Raw genomic sequence first — 21,580 nt, 5'->3', positions numbered from 1 at the left:
TCTATCCTTACATCCGGTTTGGATGTAGTGAACAACACAGACTGAAAACAACAGGCAGAGCAGGTGGAGGCCAACCTGTTCTCATCTAACTGTGTCAAATACTGCTGTTGAGTCACAATGTGCCTTAAGTTTAAACACCAAAAAACAACGTGGTTCGTTTTTTAATCATGAGATCATGAGGATCATAATTTGGGTTAAAATTTTTTTTGGGATTTACATAAGTAACATTACGTACGTTAGGTAAGTTAAATACAGTATATTATGCTGCTTATATATTACTTGCGTTACAAACAATACATCCACATTGACTCAAACACTGGTCATCTGGGTAAAATCTTGTGTTTGAAACACCCTCCCGCCACAGACCGTCTTTCTAATGTGTCACTGGTCCTCCCTTTGATTAGGACAGTCTTTTATATGTCAGTGGTGTCAACGTCTTTGACAAAACAGCAGCACTTGATGACCTGAGAATTAAAATATCCGTGGGAGTCAAGTGACATGATGACATATAAAGAAAATCCAGGAATCCAGGAAATCCAGGAAAAGTTATAAACGGATTTATAACTTTGAAGGCTTCTCAACAGCTTAACCCTTTCTGCACAACCAATTTACCAAAACAGTTGGGACGTTTTGTAAAATGTTTAAAATGATGATTTGCAAATCATATAAACCCATGTTTAATTAAAAAATAGACCAAAAACAACATAACTGTTGAAGCTGAAACATGTTGGGGACAGGGGCAACAAAAGAAAGTTGTGTGGGACTAATAAAAACACCTGGGGCAATATCTCTCAACTAATTAGTTTAATTGGCAACAGGTCAGTAACATGATAGGCTATAGTCATGATCCAGAAAAAACTGTCGCCTTCTCTGGGCCCGAGCTCATTTAAGACGGACTGAGGAGAAATGGAAAACTGTCCTTTGGTTTGACAAAATCAAAAATTAAAATTATTGTTGGAAATCATGGAAGCGGAAGAGGAGAGGGACCATCCAGCTTGTTATCAGCGCACAGTTCCAAAACCAGCATCCATGGGGGTGCATTACTTCACATGGCATTACCAGCTTGCACATCTGGGAAGGAACCATGCATGCTGAATGATATATTCAGGTTTTGGAGCAACATATGCTGCCATGCAGACAATGTCTTTTTTAGGGACAGCTTTGTATATGACAGCAAAACAATGCTGAACTGCATTCTGCACGTATTACAACAGCATGGCTCTCTGGTAGAAGAGTCCGGGTGTTCAACTGGCTGGCCGGCAGTCCAAACCTGTCACCCATCTAAAACATTTGGCACATTGTGACATAAAGAAATACTGTTGAGCAGCCAAAATCCTACATCTGGCAAGAATGGGACAACATTTCACTTTCAAAACTCCAGAAACTGGTCACCTCAGATCTGAAATGTTTACAGAGTCCTGTTAAAAGAAGGTGATGTAGCACAGTAGTAAACATCCTCCTGTCCCAAACTAAATTCAAAATGAGCAAATTTGAACTTTTGCTGGTGCTGCTGGCCTGCAGGGCCATTCATTTATCATTCGTCCCCATACTGAAGAGGTAAACAGGAGACATACATGACATTTAAGAAATACGCTTCCTGAAGAAATACAACCCGAATGTTCATGACCCAGAGGTTAATGAGGGGGAGGCACGACACAGAGAGGTGAGGAATTAGGAGCATGCTGAAAACAATGCTCATCACACCTCAGAGCAAAGCAGAACAATGGTGACATATCAGACACCTCCGTGACCCCGAAGCAGAGGTCAGGACAGAGCTGCAGTACATGGCAGCCAAACACCGAAACCCCAGGAAGGAAATAAAATCACTTCATTAATATGCCCGTTCATCATTTCAAAATGTTCAACTTTGTCCACCTGCAAATTCATGTTATTTAATGAGGTAGTACACATGTTTTGGTGGGTTTGCTTGCTTTAATAAGCAATATCTGGTATTACAATGTTACCAGAGTGTTTTCCTGTTATCCATACAGGCGAGATGTACTTTGGTTTATGGAGCCCTTGTTGCATTACAAACTTTGCCCTGCTCATTCAGTGACCTTTGAACTGTTGTGGATATATTCCCCTGTCCCTGTCTTTATTCACGCGTACTTAAAGTTATTAGTTTATATTAAAATGACTTAATTTGGAGTTGTAATAACGTCCCATTTTACTGTTATTAGTTAATATTCACTCAAGAATATTGATGAGTGGGTACTAGAAACAGATGTGCCTCTGCAGAGGAGCTCATCAGTGAAAAGAACAGTAAATCACAACCGAGTGGGGGTTTCTAGGTGAAACAAATCACATGCCGACAGCCCCCCCCTATCCCCTCCCACACACACACACACACACACACACACACACACACACACACACACACACACACACACACACACACACACACACACACACACACACACACACACACACACACACACACACACACACACCACCCCCATTGCCACCCCGGCTTGACCACATAACACAATGTGTATATATGCTTGTGTGTTTGTGTGTTCTGTGGTGATTTCAGAATTGAGGCAAAAAACAGTTTGAGCAATGTATAGACCTCAAAGTAAAATAAAATATTATCACTGCACTACAACTAGAGTTTTGTATCTAGAATTATTTATCTCTATCTTACACTGCTCTGTAGCTACACGATCATTTTTACTCTATTATTTAATCTGTTTTACATCAGCTTCAGGCTTCACAATATCTTTATCTAATAAGATGCTCACTGTGCCAAATTAAGTGATTATAGAGACAGAAGTTCTTGCCATGACTCGGCTGAGAGACATTACAGACTGTACAGCCACTCATAAGCCTCTTTTCCACTGCCAGTACCGGCTCTACTCTGTTCCATTTTGGTACCAGGTACATTTCCAGATTGTGTGTTTTACTGCAGATACAATGTGATATAGTTGTTATACCAAGACCATGATGCTCCCATGACGTCATCTTCAATGCAACGACTCCCTGGATCTTTTAATCGGAAACCAATCATGTGCTTTTGCTGGTTGCCTTTAATGGGCTAATCCAGTAAATAAAAAAATTGTGGATTCTATAATATCTTGGCTCATTAACAATGGAGGGTTTGTGCAGGACTTCCCCCGTCATGCCCACAGTGATGCAGCGATTGTGCCGATTTCTCCCTGACGAACTCTGCAGCGTCGTCACGTCACCTTTTAGTTTCAGCTCAGCTCGCTTGGAGTCTCGAGGTGACACCATAAATAGTACAGGTGCGAGGAACTATCCACAACTTTTGGAAAACATGGGAAAACAAAAATAAGAAGTAACGAGTTGAACCAAGCCAGTACCGGCTTACTGTCTGTCAGGAAGGTGGTGCTGGCGACCTGCTCCCCGAAACAATTCAATTCAATTTTATTTTATTTTATTTATATAGCGCCAAATCACAACATAGGTTATTTCATGGCACTTAACACATTAAAGTCCTTACAGCAAGATGTTACAATATTATACAGAGAAACCAACAATTCAACAATTACCACATAAGCTAGGAGGGAAAAAAACCCTCCTCTTTAAGGGAGAAAAACCTCCAACAGAGGGAAGGAAAAACTCCCTCTGAACAGGAAGAAACCTCTGACAACAAGGTCGTACACCAACAACACTGTCTAAAGAGATTAGCATATCTATCTTCATTTTTGAAAAGCTTTCAAAAAAACAGTTTTTACAGTGCTAAACCTGCCTTTCAATGATTTTACATGTGTTAAAACAGTTAATACTAATAATAACCAAAGTTTCAAAACAATCCACCATCATTGTTCCTCTGATTTTGGTCCAGAAAAGCAACATTGGCAGCCACTGATTCTTAAAATAATTTTCAAGTCAAGTTGAAGCTCTGAACTTAAATATCCAACCAAGATGAGAATATCAACCAATGTATGGAAATGTGTGTTGCTGTAATCTATCTATCCAACTTCATTACAGGATGACTGAGGCTGTTTTGTACCTTTTGGAACTCTGGCGTTTGAGTGATTTCAGTGTTTGTGGTTTATCTCTTTTGTCCTGAGGAAGCAGTGAAGCCCAGAGATGCCACAACAAAGAGCCCGTGATTAGAGCTGTGTGACACAACACATCCTACAAGAAGCACGTCAGGCTTTGGCAAAGGAAAGAAATCTCAAATATACAGGATATTTCAGTGCAACACACACACACACACACACACACACACACACACACACACACACACACACACACACACACACACACACACACACACACACACACACACACACACACACACACACACGTTTTGTTTCTGAGTGAAAAATGGGACCTCAGGGCAAATCACTGAGCAGACAGCTGGCGAAAGGTTTGATTTAAAGGCTGAGAGTTCGTTGAATAAATGTGAGTGCTACTTTCCAGCTCACTCTCTCTCTCTCTCACACACACACACACACACACACACACACACACACACACACACACACACACACACACACACACACACACACACACACACACACACACACACACACACACACACACACACACACACAAAGCAGTAACTCTAAAAGACGACGGTACAGAAGAGAATATCCTGTTTGGTTGGAGGCAGAGCTCTGGGAAAGACTGCAGCTGTAGACAAAGGAGAAAAAAAGGCCATTTCTCAATATTGGTGGCTGATATTATTGCTGGACTGTGGCCCTTTTCCCCATGTCTGTCCAGGAACTGAGCTGTAACACCACACACACACACACACACACACACACACACACACACACACACACACACACACACACACACACACACACACACACACACACACACACACACACACACACACACACACACACACACACACACACACACACACACACACACACACACACACACACACACACACACACACACACACACACACACACATTTAGCTGTCGTGGAGCCGTCCAGGAAGACAGAGAACATGTAAGTCAAGGGAAATGTAGTAGTCTTTGAAGAACACATACAGTGAAGGATGAGTTTGAGTATGAGACCTCTGACAAGCCAAACTCAAAACTTGTTGGAAACGCAGCCGTTATCACGGCCTTGACATCAGTCTGACCCCCAACCTTGATGCTTGCAGGTCTAAATCAAATCCAAGGTTCCTCTGTGAGGACCGACTGTCAGCTGATGTTAATGTATTAGCTTACTTAACCTAACAATAGTAAATTAGAGAGCATTTGTATGGAAGGAAACGCAAAGGTGGGCAGAGAAAATAAACTACAGAGGGAGAAAGGGGGTAAATGCTCAGCTACAACATTTCACTTTAAAAAAAAAAAAAGCACATTCTCATCTTTTTTTTAACATTCTTTTGTACATTCACTTGATTTAGAAAAAAATGAACACTCATTTTAAACAAGACTTGGTCAGGTTAATGCTCCTCAGACACACCTGTTGTCTCATCACATTATCAGTTGTTTTAAACAGCAACACTGGAAGGTGGAGTGAAAAGGTCTCCTGTAGGAGGGGAGTGATGTTGAAACATTTCCAGACAGTCCTTTCAGAGACACTGACAGTGTTGCACTCGGTTGTATGAATGAAAAGTGCTACATTAGCTGAAAAGTACAGTTCCCATGGAGTCTTTCCCAGAGTGGTGAACCTCTCCCCATCTCCAGTCATGTTACTGATCTGTTGCCAATTAACCTGATTACCTGTGAGATGTTCCACCAGGTGTTTTCATTTATCTTTTCACAACTTTTACAATTTTGTTGACCTTATCCCAACTTTTTGATCATTAGTGGGCTTTATACTGTGTTGTTAAACTAAGGCCTTGCTAGCCAGCCTAATAGCTACATGGTTTAGGGAAAAGGGGAAAAAAAAGTTTAACAACAAATAACTTGAGCGTAACATTGCTCAGAGGAGATAAAGCTGCTGTTTCGAAATGCTTACAGAGCAAACTTCGCTGTGTTGTACTTTTGGGACATCGGGGATTAAGGCAGTGAAATTGCACACACAAAGTACGATATTTAAAAGCATGCCAGCAGATTCCAGTTACACCGTTTCCACCACAAGCCTAGATGTTTCAATCGATGTTATGATGGGAAATCCACAGAACCATCATCTGATGTTGGAACAACCTGTGGCTCGACACCAACGGGTGATTTTTGTGCTAAGGACATGGGACAAGCCACCACTCACAGGTCAAATTATGGGATTGAAAAAGTGATCAAATCCATGTTTCCAGACATGCACAGACATTTACACATTATGAAGATAAGCGATGTGGCTGAATTATGATTTCCCGCATATATGTTAAAAAACAACTGGACTTTGATGTGCCTTATTGGTTAAAGGACCTTCAGTGAAGACAGAGATCACAGTTCCTGAACCATGGAACTGTTCTTCCTCAAACCTACTTCAACATTTCAAAGTAGGTTTGGTTGATCCATACCTATCAGTTTCTATATGTTTGATTTATCTGAAATACATCTATTTAACTTACTTATGGTATACATTTATGTACACAAGAGGTTTTCCTGTCTTTGGTAAAAAAGAAAAGGTATTTTCAGTCACTTTTTCTTCCACTAATTATACAATAAAGCTGAAGAAGTGCACCAAGGACTTTCAAAGCCTGTATGCATCTATAAGAAGATTGAAATGTGTTCCCTAATTTAGCTAATTATGTTTATGGTATCCTGCTGCAGGAATTTATCATTTAGAGTACCCTTTTAAAGCAACAAAACAAAAAGTCATAAAACCCACAGCCTAGGCAGGGGCCAGTTGTTAGTACAGATAACAAAGGAGGTCTTCAAGCATCCTCCAGTCACACTCCAGAGGTTTTACTGTGACACGGGTGTAATGAAGCCTCTCAATTCACAGACAATTGAGTGTAAATGCGGCCGTAAGAATTGTTTGTGAGTGGAGGAGATGTCTCTTTAGCACTCAGCCCTCACTGGAAGAAAGGAGCTGTGGCAGGTCGCACTGTGTCTCTGTTTACTCAGGGATTGTGTTGGTCTGAGGGTGCAAGTATTGATTTTGAGACTACAGCTGTTGGGAATCTTTACTGTAGCCTGGCAAAAAGTCAAAGTATTTCAATAGCAATACTCAACTATCCAAGTCAAAAACAAACTCTGTTAGGTTGCCAATGTTGAAAACAGTTACAATGTCTTCTGAAGATTTGTCTTTAGACAACACGAAGACCCACAAAGACTGGACAAACCACGCAAAAACTGTTTCACCAAATTGTATAGGAAGGAACACCATGAAAACAGCTTTCGTGTGGTTTGTCCAGTCTTTGTGGGTCTTTGTACAAATCTTCAGAAGACATTGTAACTGTTTTCAACATTGGCAACTTAACAGAGTTTGTTTTTGACTTAGTTGAGTATTGCTATTGAAATACTTCAAAATGTTAACATCAGGTGAAGCTGTTTATTAATCTAAATGATCTGTATGAGAACGACTGACAGTGTCTGGATCTAAAGACCTGAGATTAGAACCTTTTCTTATCACACACACTATGACTTTATCTGCACAACTGTAAACACAAACGGACCCAGACTGGAAAAGACCTCAACTTGGTCCAGTCAGTCATCATATTTACATAACGTTTTGTATGCTGCATGTTCTTGGTCAAAATGATACAACACAATTTACAGAAAAATAAGTGTATGCATTGAATCCAAAGGCAAAGAGAGAAAAGTTGAGGCTGTTGGGAAGATCAAAATTTTCCTCAGATGTAAGCTATTATTTAAGTTATGAAGACAAACTCTTCATGACTGAAATTATAATATATTAGCTTAATAAAAACGTCCGTGCCCTATGCCATCTCCGTAAACGTCAGCATACGCGTCACAACTCATGTCGGGGCATATGTGAATACACATGTTCATATGTTCTCTTCTCGTGTACACGGTAAATACGCAGAGTTAGAGCCACTCGTAGCAGCAAAAAAGTCTGTTGGTTTCATTTTCATCTGCAAAAATATTGATTCATTTTTTTGTTACACTTCCATGAAAAAAGGAAAATCCCATAATTTTCTCTGACATATTTTAGAAACTGACAAAAGTAATCTGCTTCGATCATTGTTTGTTCCATATTTAATAAAAATCGGACTTTTAATTCAACAGAATATTTTAGATAATAAATAAAAGGAAAATGGTAATGACTAAATTATTGGGACACATAAGCTAATATTTTGTTCCCCAACTTTCAGAGGAAATCACTGCAAACAAAGGACCTTTGCACCTGTGCGAAGGTAGTTTGGTCCACTCTTCCATAAGTTTAAGGCATGCAGCTAAACGTGACGACAATTCCTTTCATTTCATTTCTTTTTAGGAGGAATGAAGCATATTTTCAATGAGCTTTAAGGCTAACAACAAATTTATCCACATGTCCATGTATGCAACAAAGTTGCAGGAACTGCCTGGACTCAAATGCATGACTCTCAGACACGAAAAGTAAAAGCAAAGTCTTTTACTGACAAAGTAGCAAATGTGCAGTAATACAAAAAAAAAAGGCAACGCATAATCAAAACCAGGAAAAAGGCCAGGATGAAAAAAACAGGAAGCGTAACAGTTGGAGTAGCAAATAAACACAAAGGAGATAAACGGCTGAATGAAGAGCACTCGGTGCAACAACAATCTGGTAGAGAAGGGTTGAAACACTCGAAGACAGTTGGACACAGGTGGAAACAATCAGGGAGGGGCAGCCAATCACAGGCAGGAGACACACCAGGGCAGGAAGTCCGGATTTCTGAAATAAAAGGACGTGTGAATTACCAACAAAAAAAAACCCCTGGGAAAGTAAATACTGAAGAAGTGAAAAAGACAACAAAAAAACTTTACATTCAATCACATTATACAACATATCTTTGTAGTGTTTCTCATATTGTCAGATGAGATGAGAAAACAGCTGAAGTCACCATTGGTCAGCCGAAAGCAACAACTTCCTTTATCTGTTTCGAATTAAAAGCTCTTCATTGTTTCATACAAGGTTTTGATCTAATCTTGTAACTTTTTAATTGAAAGTTGTACTTTGATGAAATAAATGTATGTTGTGAACATCAGCGGAGTACGGACTTATTTTTTTCCACCTCAAAGCACTGGTTAACTTATAATTCTTGAATGTAAAGTTGCAGTTTAAATTTGAGTTTGTTATATTCACTTACAGACTGAAAAGTTACAGAATTGGTTAAGTTCTAGAATTTAAGTTCACAATAAAATAATAGGAAATTAAAGATCGTATATTTAGGATCCAGATTTGTGGGGGCTTGACTGACAAAGTTAAGATATCTCAGGCTTTAATGCTGCATTCTGTCTAACAGTTCATTTGACCATCAGAAAAAGAAAATATCTAATATGATACATTACAACAAGTAACAATAGTTTACATTATTAGTGCCTGAAACACATTTATTTGTTCAGAAAATTCTTTAAATCCCGTCTCATTCTCTAAACTTCCTGCAGTTTATTTCAAACATCTAGTTTATTCGCCTCCCTACTCATGTCTTCATCTTTACATCATTCTGCAACAGGCCTCTCCCAGCAACAAGATAATAAAGCAACATCCCGGCCAACAGTCATAAAGCTGGGCAGTGTTGTTGGTACAGGGGTGCCTGAATGTCGCCACGCCGGCAGTAAAGCTGCAGCCTTGTAGCTGACAGGTCTGTATTTTCCTCGTCTGCGCTGCGTATTCGGACCAAGCTGCCATAAAGCGGAGTTGGAACACAACCTTTGCTCGACACCGTCGGCTTAAGCAACCGGCTGGAGAACACGCCCTGCTTGCACACACAGACACGTATTAATTCACACACACGTAAAAGACACAAACCTCTTCGTTAAATGCCAAGTAGGCAACGCAGTGCAGGGATGTGAATCGTGACGGTAAATGTTAGATGAAATATTGAGATTTGGACCTCAGCTGAAAGGATTTTACGAGATATAAACTATTGGGATGGTTTCAATTTAAGACTTTTTTTTTTCTTTAAGACATCAGCAATTTCAGGAGGGAACATGAAATGTTGATCTAGCTCATCTAAATTACCAAACAATTAAAATACATATTTACTTATCTGTAATGGAGGAAAACAGGCTGCTTAATATGGTTACAATTTGGTTCAATCCCAATCATAAGTAAATTTACAGTAATCAGGGAGATGCCCATTAACCTAAGTCATTTGTCACCACATGGTGCAAACAAAGTTCAAATGATCAGCTGGTTGAAATAAATAATGAAAGTAATGACTAACAGGCTGAAACAGAAAGCCTTCAGAGCACACTGTTACCACCCAGGAGTGTGTGCATTTAGACCAGAAACACAAACATGATGATGAACTAAACACTGTTTTCTAAAAGAAACTCATCCTCCAACCTGTTACTCTAAAATAAATCAGTAACGTTGAGCAGTGATGCTGCATTTTAAACACATTGTTTTATCTGTGTTATAGACCTGTGAGTGTATGATGTGAGGAACAGGACAAGCAAAAAGTTTGTTAGTGCTCATAAGCTGTGTGTATAACAAATGTTGATTCATCAACAGCAACATGAAGCAGGAATTTAGAGAGCCTGCAGTGTTTAAGGTTCAGTTTAACTCTCAATATTATTTTAGATTTAACAGATAAACAGCTGAAACAGGTTGAAATAATCAGCAACAAATAATGTATGAACTGTGGACATAATCGAATGAAAGTAGGGTACTGACAGTTTAACTATGCTGGCAGATTATCATTTAAAATGCTTGGCTACAAATATATCAACCAAATGCTGAGAATACGCCGCAAAAAAACAAAACAGCAAAGAGCTGAATTAGCACGCTGAAGTCATTGATTGAAACGGTTAACTAAAGTCAATGTGCAGCTAAAACTAGTTGGTTACAGTTAAAGTTTCCTAAAAGATTGATATTTTAAGCAATTGCCTAAAATTAGTAGAAGTTAAATTAACCAAAAGTAATGAGATAGTAAAGTAATGGCCAATTGGTTGAAACTGTCAACTAAAGGTAATGTCATTGAAATAGCAGCTAAATGTAGGGAATTAACAGTTGAAATAGCTAATAATAATTAATTATATACTCATCTGACAGAGCTGTGGTGTCACATCAGACAGAAACTCTAAATGTGCAGGGAATGAAAACCATTGTTTCAAGCACACTGAACACTTTTTTGTGAGATTCACTCAAAAAAATGTCACAAATCAAATATATAAAACGTGAATCAGTTTATTAACTGGAACAAATTCCAAAGAGCATAAGAAAAAAAGGAGGAAACACAGAGCTGTTAAGAAAATTAAAACAATAACATTCCCTTAATATTGACAAAATACAGATAATAAAGTTAGATTATTATGTTTAGAATAATTTCACACTTTTTTTATTCGTCTTTCAATTTTTGAAAAGAAAAATTGAGTCATTGCACGTTCATTAATGTCAAATGGTAAAATGGTAAACTTCTGATATGCAGTCATGATGTCCGAATCAAAACAACTGACTCTTACAAAGATGCAGTTTACATCTTGAAAAAACAAACCTCACATAATCTATCTCAGATAGAAACAGTCGTTGTAGGAGGCGGACGGTGAGCGGCGGGTTTTAACTGGCTGCTTTTAGTGTCCACAGTGACTTTTAACTGTCCTTATCTCAACATAAATAATGTGCCTATAAAAGTTAATCATCTACACGTTTGTAATGAGACTTGTTCAACAGCCATATAAAAGGTCTTTTCTGTCCATTTTCCTATTGTTGTTATTTTCCCCCCCGCTGTGACATTAACGTGTAGAAAATGTTCCCCACAGAAAGCAGCGAGGACGATATCGACGAACAACAGTGACAGCTACTAAAAACTTAAAGACACTGAAATCAGTTATATAAAGGGGCTCCTGTACCCTCGTCTTTTTACATTCCACTCGGTTGGCTTTGCATTGGTGTGCTTGTATTTGGTGTCGTTTTTCTCCAAAAATAGACATTTCTTTGAGCAACAGGTAGTCGTTGTTGTGGCTCACTCGATGTGAGTTCAGGAGAGTCGAGGTCTGTCTTGTGCTGTGGATGATGCACACCTGTATCCCGTGTTAAAGTCCAGTCCAGGTGAGCTTCTCTAACAGAGTCAGTGAGTTGCAGTATATCGTAGAGCTGGCTGAATTCATGCAGCCTGCAGATACTGTCGGTCCCATCTGATGATGCGTTATTTCTCCACAGCTCCAGAGTTGCGGCGACCGTGTCGCAAGACGGAAAGATTGCCTCACCGATGAAGCTAAATCGAGACAGTACGGCAGTCCTGTTGTCTCTCATGCTTGAGACAGAGTGCACCAGGTGTTCTGTAGGGCCATGGAGGCCTGGGAAAAGGGGTAATCCTCGTATTTAATGTCCACATGTCCCGATGCCGTGCTGTCTAACTGAGTTTGCAGGAAGGAAAGAGACATTTAAAAATAAATACGTGGTATTGTCGACAATTCAAATTCACAAAATGATAATTATTGTGGTGTAATGTCTTCTGGAGGGAACTTTCTAAAGTCTGAGAGGGTAAAACTGATGATGTCATCAGGGCTCTTTATCTTGAGATATGGCCCGGCCGCGTTTAAAACCAGAAACATGCTGTGAAATCTAAATTCTAGATCTGTGAAGTGAACACAGGTCTCGTTTTGAATTGAGTTTTTGAGTCTTTGGTGAACTTGAACTCGTAAATTTGAATTGTTCACTAAAATCTAGCCTTCTCTTCATCCATACATTTGGCCCTTCCAGGTTACACTACTGTAAATCTTTGATGTCAGGCAAAGAGCTGGCAAGAGAGAACACATTTCCTGTATTTTAGCTTTTCTTCATTGGCTTCCTATAAAACTGAGAATCAAATTTTTAATTCTGCTCCTGACATACAAAGAAAAAGCTCTCCGTGATCAGGTTTCATCCTACGGAAGCAGAGAAGAAGATAAACTGATGCCGCAGCCGCGAGGTGCAAAAAGTCTTTTCCCTTCGTGGAAAACTGCAACAGAGAGGTGAGAAGGTACCGAGTCGTAGGTGTGTGTGTTGGGAGTGAAGATGAACTGTACAGAAAAGGCCTTTCTGTGGGGGAAAGTTTCTTATGAGGCGTGAAGTGTCGCTGGGCGGCGCGTCCGCACAGACCGTCACCGGTGTGGGTTCACATAGAACTCCTGTTTTGCTGCGTGTTGTTGCTGCCAGTGTGGGGTTTTTTTTTGGTTCCTTGTTTCCAGGAGGAGAATAGGAGGCCGAGCGTTCAACTATCAGGCTCCTCCTCTGTGGAACCGGCTCCCAGTTTGGGTTCAAGAGCCAAACACGCTCTTTATTTTCAAGACTGAGGTTAAAACCTTCCTTTTTGATGAACCTTATAGGGGCTGGCTAAAATGACTCTGAACCGTCCCTTTACTATGCTCTCCTTAGCTTTCCATGCATTTGCAATGACTGCATGTTGTTTAGTCCATGCATGTTGTTCCATGTCAGCAAAAGGCTTCACAACTAATCAAATAATTTGTAAAGACGCTTCTATAAATTTCACTGCCACTTACCGATGTGAATAAACCATGTGCACAACAATTGTTAAAATACTGAAACGCTTTAGTACCTATTTTCTGTTTATCTGCTTTATTCCATCCTACGAAGAAACTGTACAGGAAGCAGTTTCACCTGAGTGGCAGAAGTGACGGTTTGTCCAGCGTAGGGTGACGGAGCCATGTTGGGTTCACTCTTAATGGTGGAGGCGTGTTCAGAGATGGACAGAGAGGTCGGCGAGCTGGTGTCAGAGGTGATGGAGCCTGAAGAGTTAACAGCATAATCAAATGAGTTATCAGAAATTAATACACCTTTCAAAAAGATTCATGCTTCAGCAATTCAGATTTCTGAGCACACTTTTCACTTTTTTTAAATGAAATATTTTATTCTGATGTGTCTTCTGATTGGTTATTAATCAGTACAAATCAGATGATTTTCCTCCACTCACACTTTTACTGTGTGTCTCCCCTACCTGTGGGTGTTTTATTCTTGGGCATCTTAGGTTTTCGCTTCCTGGTCTGAATGCTCTCTTTCTTCATGGCCAGAGGTCTGGGCACCTGGAGGGAGGACGGGAACACACATTGGCTGAGCGTACCTCCCAGTCCACGGTGTCATGACAACCCACACGGGCTCTCCTCCCACACCGCCGCTCCGATAACAGTCACCACAATGCCCTTGGAGAGGCTTCACTGTGTGTAAACACTGAGGAGCTGCTGGGGGGGGGGCTGTTTGGGAACGTGTTGGTGTGACTCACCCCGTGGAGCTTCATGTAGAGGCCGCAGGCGTTGCAGACGGGTTCTCCCTCGGCGTTGCGTCTCCACAGTGTGGTGGTGCTGGTGTGGCAGTTGGTGCAGCACAGGCCGGCCCGGCGAGACGTGGTCTGCTGCGGGGGGGCATTTGAATGGGAAATTATGAATTGGCTGAAATCCAAATGACAAATCTCAAGCCTGACAACACATTTTTGTATTCTTGAAGTGAAGTTTGAGAAAGTCGAGTGAAACGTTTCCCTTAACATTCACAATGAATCGCAGGATGTTTGGAGCAACAATGATGAATACCTCCTGCCCCGTGAACACACACAAAAAACCCAACTAATAATTCATGAGTTGTACGAGCTGCAATGACAACATGAATGACTCTACTGTGAATATCAGCTGGTTCGGTGCAGCAGCAGAAAGTCACGTTGCTGCGGAGAGCCTTGTCTAAAAACGTTCCGCACCAAGGGCAAGGTCAGAGCAGGACAAATAAAGACAGAGAAAACAGCAGATTGTTGGGCAACTCTCAACCACAGCTGCTCTGGAGAGGTAAGTTCCTGGGAAAGATACAGCCGTGAAGCCTTGACACCCGCCCTCCTCCGCCGACACGGAGCTGTTCCCCTTTCTCTGAACACTCTCTCACCAGTATCCTCTCTGAACTCAGCGTACAGTTTTAAACTCCAGATTTTACGTGATAGAAAATGTTCTTAATGTATTAAATGCTTTAAAAGTGAAGCAAATTTGAACTACTTCATGTTATGGAAATTGCAGTGACGACAGTTTGACTTGTCACTTTAGAAAAAGCACTTGTCATTAACTACGACTGAATTCCACAAATATGCTGCAGTTCTCACATTTGTTTATTTAATGAAAGGAAAAATTAACCAAAGGCTGCATTTTTTGGCCCCAACAACCCCAAATGGGAGGATTTTCTGCATCACGTTTCTATCAGAGCTGCAACAATTAGTCAATTAATTGATTAGTTGGTTGACAGAAAATGTATCTGCATCAAATATTTGTTTTAATCATTTTGTTCGTGAGAACTTCATGACTTTATTTGTTGCATGTGATAATAAATTGCATATTTTGGAGGTTTTGGACTTTTGCTCCATTAAAAAAAGACATTAAAAGATGATACAGCACTGTTGGAACTTAAACTAACATGTGGAAAAAAGCAATGAATGAATTAATCAAGACAATAACTGGTGCATTAAAGGATGATTAGTTAAAGATAATTTCTGTCTGGAGTGTCGTGGAGAGGAAATAAAAACACTGACGGGAAGAACTCAAACTCACACTGACATTATATGACTACTTCAGTAAATGTACTCAAATGCTTGCCTGCACTGTCAAAATGTAACTTTTCTCTTCATAAAGCTAAATTCAAATGCAAATTAATGTTCATATTTCTTGGTGTTTGTCACCCTTAACTTTTGCCTATAAAACACCACCTTATTTTCTGATGAACTGATTATTTTTCACTTGGAAACTATTTGCTATCGTGCACCCTTTCATATATTTTTGCCCCTGAAATTGTATTCATTTTTATTCAATAATACTCTTGAAGTTGCTTCACTAGTCATCTCTGCATCGGTGGGAACATTTCCGTCCTTTACGAAGTTAAAATAGCATGAACAGTTTCAAGATACAAGTTAAAGCATTCCAGGTGTTAAAAATGATGAAGACACAACGTGTTTAAATAATGTGGAGTGTCTCATCTGGAGAATTACAATGTGTTACTTTTGGGTTATTTTTAATTGAATTTTAATGTTGGAGCTGGTTGGACTAGTTTGAATTAGCCTGTAAGAATGACAGATAAATAAACTCAATTAAATTGCATAACTAAATACATTAAATTTCTACACTGCTATAATTCAGAAGGAAATAGAAATGTTCTAATAATGTAAATATTCAATAGAAATACAATCATACTTCAGTACTGCAGCTACCTAAATTACATTTTTAAAGGCTGTCAGTCGCTGGTGGTCCTGTTTCTTACTCTGTCCTCCTGTGTTTCTTACTGTGTCCTCCTGTGTTTCTTACTGTGTGTCCTCTTGTGTTTCTTACTGTGTCCTCCTGTGTTTCTTACTGTGTCCTCTTGTGTTTCTTACTGTGTCCTCTTGTGTTTCTTACTGTCTGTCCTCCTGTGTTTCTTACTGTGTCCTCCTGTGTTTCTTACTGTGTCCTCTTGTGTTTCTTACTGTCTGTCCCCCTCCTGTGTTTTTTACTGTCTGTCCTCCTGTGTTTCTTACTGTCTGTCCTTCTCCTCTGTTCCATACTGTCTGTCCTCCTGTGTTTCTTACTGTCTGTCCTCCTGTGTTTCTTACTGTCTGTCCTTCTCCTCTGTTCCATACTGTCTGTCCTCCTGTGTTTCTTACTGTCTGTCCTCCTGTGTTTCTTACCAGTCGTTTCTGCGGTTTGATGAGCGGCCTGTTGATGCCGTTCATCCTGTGGTAGAGGCCACAGGCGTTGCACAGGTAATGTCCGGTTCCGTCCCTGCGCCACAGCGGCGTGGACACAGAGCCGCAGTTGACGCACTCCCTGCCCTCCATGCACATGTCGTCCATCAAGTCTGAACACCGGAGAAAAGAATAAATAAAAAACGCAAAGGGAACGTTTTGATTCACTTCATCACCCACGAGATCCGAAGTCATTATTTCAGCGTATCACCATGACACCACAGGATCATTTACAAATTTATTAATTTAGTTATCTTATTTCAGCTCTTCATGATGAAGTGTTACATCTGCCCTCCCACTGCAGTTTGTGCAATCTGTGAATCATCAAACTTTTATTTTTTTAAATGTTTAAGTAATGTTTATAATATTCATTTGATATTTCTAAAAAATATATATAGTAAATCTTAATAATGATAAAATAAAAACCCATCCCTTTCTAGTGTTGCATTTTCTCCATTTGGATGCATAAAGTCAGAATGTGACATAAACAACATTCCTGTTTATGAGCGCTCTCTCTAAACTTTTAAAACGCACGTGGGCGTGGATGGCGGGGTTCTGGTCACGGGCCAGTGCGTGATGAATGGCCAGCGGAGGAATTTAACCTCCTCCGTCCCCTGTGATGAAGAGAGATCAGTGGGGAGACGGACTGATGGAGGAGTCTGTTCGGGGCGGGTGGTGTGCGTTATCAGGCCGAATGATCCAGGGGACCCCCTCCATCCATCACGGCTCTGACGCGCGACGGACTCCTGGCATTAATTGCCCAAATTCCTAATCCCTCAACTGAGAGTGGAAGACGGACAGAAGGCTAGAGACCCGAGGCAGAGCCCACCAGAGAGGGCAGAGGTGTCCTCCAGTCCTCCTCTGAACTTGTGATTGTGTTTCATTTTTTTCTCGGAGTGGACTTCAGCACAAAATAAAGGCTGCGCAAAAGGGGAAAAACGCGCATGCGCTTCGGAATAACACAACCAGCGGATTCATGTTTGTCCTGTTATAAAACTGAATATAAAACCACATAGAAAATGACATAGGACGGCTTGTAGGAAAAAACACATATCATTAAAACCGGTTACCAACCAATCATTTACGTCTTCCATATTTGATAACAGGAAATTTGCGCCACTAAAATACATCAATCAGCCAATGATGGGCCCTCCACCCTGAAATATTATATTCATTATTTTTTATCTAATTTACTGTAAAGTTTTTTTTTTTTTTTTTAGCGCTTTCTTTTTTCTGCAATTTCAGTGTAACACTCTGAAAGCCTCCGATGATGTTGTTTTATTCTATCATAAAGGCTGCAAACATCCATTATTTTCATTATCAATCCATGTCTCTTACAGATTTTAAGTGATTGGTTATTTGGTGTTTAAAATGTCAGAAAATAGTGAACTGTGAACATCATTTTCCCCTGAAGTCCTGAGGTGAACTTCTGAAACCCCAAAGCAAACAAAAAAACACTAAACTGGAGTTTAGAAAACTGTGAAACTATAACAAATATTCAAAAGTGCCAAAGACTTAACTAATTATCAATCAACATATATTTGAATCATTTCAGCTCCAGAGTGCTGATCAGGGAAATAATGAGTGAAATTGATCTCTATTTGATTTTACTAAGTTGAATTTGAGATCAAAACACAATCATAACACATGACTGGATTTAACTTTTATTTCATGCTAACAGGCTGCAAACAGAGTACAGCCTGCATTTTACATAAATACCCAAAGATTATGAAGCAAGGTGAAATTTCAAACTAGTTTCCGCATACTTTATGGACAGTATTATCTACATAGTATTTGTATGTATTTAGTCACTATCTGCGACAGCATGGAATAAAAGATAAAGACAGCCTCTCCATTTTTTTGTAGGGTTTTGATCTCAAATCCAAATGCCTGAAGTCGTTTCACTCACCTAGAAAATATTTTTTGGAGCACTAAGAGGCCAAAAAATAGGGGCATTGTTTTGCCCAGGGGCCCCCAAGAAGTTAAGAGATATTTATAACTTATCTAAAAAAATACTATTTGATCCAAATATGAACATGTATTGTTTGATTATTATATTCATGAAATTAACAAACGATTTATGTGTTGTTAAGATTTCAGGAGGTGCCAAATAGCTTAAAGACCAAACCATCAACCCCCTACCCTTAGCCACACACACACACACACACACACACACACACACACACACACACACACACACACACACACACACACACACACACACACACACACACACACACACACACACACACACACACACACACACACATTGTTAATAAACGCTGACGGCTGCAGGTAGAGACGTTTCAGGCCCTGAGTGTCTGATCAAGGAGATAACTGCTCTGATTGTCGAGTGAATCCTTTCACGTGCTTTTTGTCCTCGTCATCAATGTGAAGGATTAAATTAACATTTTAATTGATGTTTTTTTAGCGAGCCTCTCTTCTGAGGAATGTGTATTGTCTGAATCTAATAGGGGATTGTTTCGGGGACTCTTGATTGAATCTCCGTGAAACGAGCATTACTGTTCCAGGCCTCTCTCTCAACTCCTGTAATAAATAACAACCGCAGCGTCATATAACCTGGACTGAGAAGCGAAATCTTAAAGAACCAGCAACTCTCATGTGGAAGATATTATCAGAATATATCCAAAGATTTGTTTGCAGTTATTCTATAATAATAACAACAATTTTGAGAAAACTTAAATTACATTCTAACAGATCTATTAATGCGAATTTGCTGCTTTTAGGGTGAACAAATAAAAGGCCATAACTCAAAGTGAAAATATGGACACGTGGAAAATCGTTATCAGTGTATGATTTACAGGTTTTGTTGGCAAAGTTCCATAGGTGATGACATAGGTCAATCAGACTGTAATTGTGATTTTTCACTTTTTAAATCGTTGGACATCATTTGAATAATTAAATAAATCCTTATAATTCTATTTTAATATAGATTTAACAATAAAAGCAGCACTTTCATGTGTTTAACAATTTTCCTTTTGCTCCTGCATTTGATCTATTGATGTGTGCTTCTTTCTGACTGTTAATTTCAGGGCAGAATTTAAAACACTAAATCCGCCTTAGGTTTTGGCCCACTGCTTACCCAGACTGGACCTCCTGCCTGACAGACCTCCCTGCCGGCTTTGCAGACTGATCACCCCGCTCTCGAAGGGTCCAGGCGTCCACGAGGACGTCGCCATCTCTGGGCTCATGTACGCGTAGGGGTTAGAATAGGAGCCTCCAACGGACCGGACCAGTGCGCCTCCGTACTGATCCGCCCGGGCGCCGTTTCCGAGAACCAGCGGGCTCTGGTAGGTGGCATCCCGCCCGGTGTTGGTGCTGACGGGCGGGCTGTGCGAGTAGGAGAATCCGTGCGTAGGATGGGGGCTGCTGGACGTGAAGGGCTGCTGGTCCGCCCCGGTCTGGGACCAGCCGTGGTGTCCACCGAGACCGTGGGACTGATGGGGCGAATCGCAGGTCTGCAGGTAGGGCAGGGTGGGCAGCATGGCCGGGACTCTGGTGGTAGGGACGTAGACGGGAGAGCTGGCCGAGGGGTGGATGTAATTCCCGGTGTCGTGCGCGTAAGGGGACTGGTTGGAGGACAAGGCCAAGCTTTGATACATTTTCACAATTTTTTAAGTCCTGTCTGGAATCTGGAAAAGTCAGGGATGACTTCTGGTCTGGTTTCAGTCCTGCGTCCTCACGGAAAGACTTCAAACCTTTTAAACCTTCTGCAGAGGAACTTTTCTGTTCCTGCCCTGCCAGAGAAATAATATAGAGAAACGTGAGGGGAAAAACACTGGTAAAGTTTCAAGGACAACCAAAGTTTCACATTTTAAGCAATTTTGTTTGCTAACTTTATTGTGCTATAACCAAAGAATAATCGTGTAATTTCTAATTGTGACGCATGGCAAAAGATCAAGCAAAAGTTGACCATCACTATCATCAGTCGTATTTCAGTTGTATCACTCTGACTGACATGAGATGGATTAAAATTACATTAACGATCGCTGATATCTGTGCGCGCAGATAGAGGCGACTATCAGCAGCCCCACATATCCTGCAGCTCCGCGCTGCCTCATCATATCATGACCATAACGGAAACCACATCAAACAACACAACAGATAGTGAGCTCCGGTCCATATCTACAGTGAATATATTCTCTATCAATAGTAACTCAAATAGCATAAAACGTTGATAAAAGCTCTCCGCTACATTCAGGAGGAACACCGTTTCTTTCCAAGGGCTCTCAGTGTATTATCTCACCAGATAAGGACGGTCCGGTGATAAAGCAGTCCGGTCCCTCAGCAGTGGGCAAACTTAGTCACTGCGAGCAGACGGAGACGGGCGATGGAGCACCGCGGAGCCTCTCCAAATATCTCTGTTCGTGCGTAAAAGTGGCGCGCAATAGTTGGAAGTAGCTATTGTCAAAATGCAACAAAAGTTATTGTTGTTGTTTTTTTTGGATTGTCCTGGACCACTGCAACGCGTCTCTCCCTCTCGGTGTATCTGGAGATAGTTACTGTCGCTGATAATTGCTGATACGAGTGTGCTCCTAGTCGCTACCCTACTGGAAAATTTGTACGGGAGAAAAACACGTGACGCAGCCCGCTGCTCCGAGGTAGGCCTTTAGGTGGGGAGAGAGGAGGAGGGTGGGAGGTCGGTGAGGAGCAATGACTCCTGGGTGCAGGAGAGGGGAGGAGGGGACCGAAAGTATAGGATTAGAGGGTGCTAGCTTTATAAACACCTGCATTCAACCCTTTTCATGTTTCATACAAAAAAAAAAAATGAAACAGGATAAACCCACCAAACTGGAGGCTTATTTTTATACTGGCTTTTTATAAGTTGTATGCATGTAATTCTCTCGTTCACTGTATGGGGTTGCTTTTGGGCTGCATACATTATTTATTAAAGTGGATTTTAGTGGTGTA

At 40.6% G+C, this 21,580-nt stretch overlaps 1 protein-coding gene across 1 annotated transcript; it reads right to left on the bottom strand.

The window, feature by feature from the left end:
- Nucleotides 1-11,252: 11,252 nt before the first annotated feature.
- Nucleotides 11,253-20,332, bottom strand: gata5 (GATA binding protein 5). Its single transcript, XM_069708333.1, has 6 exons — nucleotides 19,752-20,332; nucleotides 16,592-16,761; nucleotides 14,189-14,317; nucleotides 13,907-13,991; nucleotides 13,570-13,697; nucleotides 11,253-12,326 (listed from the first exon to the last, which is right to left on the bottom strand). Exons 1-6 carry the CDS (start codon nucleotides 20,269-20,271, stop codon nucleotides 12,219-12,221), a joined length of 1,140 nt encoding a protein of 379 aa, XP_069564434.1. The 5' UTR covers nucleotides 20,272-20,332; the 3' UTR covers nucleotides 11,253-12,218.
- Nucleotides 20,333-21,580: the final 1,248 nt, after the last annotated feature.

Source organism: Brachyistius frenatus, unplaced genomic scaffold (genome assembly GCF_029030835.1).
Source record: "Brachyistius frenatus isolate BFR_SWC_R1_liver_20210118 unplaced genomic scaffold, ASM2903083v1 Contig_75, whole genome shotgun sequence".
Lineage (NCBI taxonomy): Eukaryota > Metazoa > Chordata > Actinopteri > Embiotocidae > Brachyistius > Brachyistius frenatus.
This window is presented reverse-complemented; position numbering and strand designations above follow the sequence as displayed.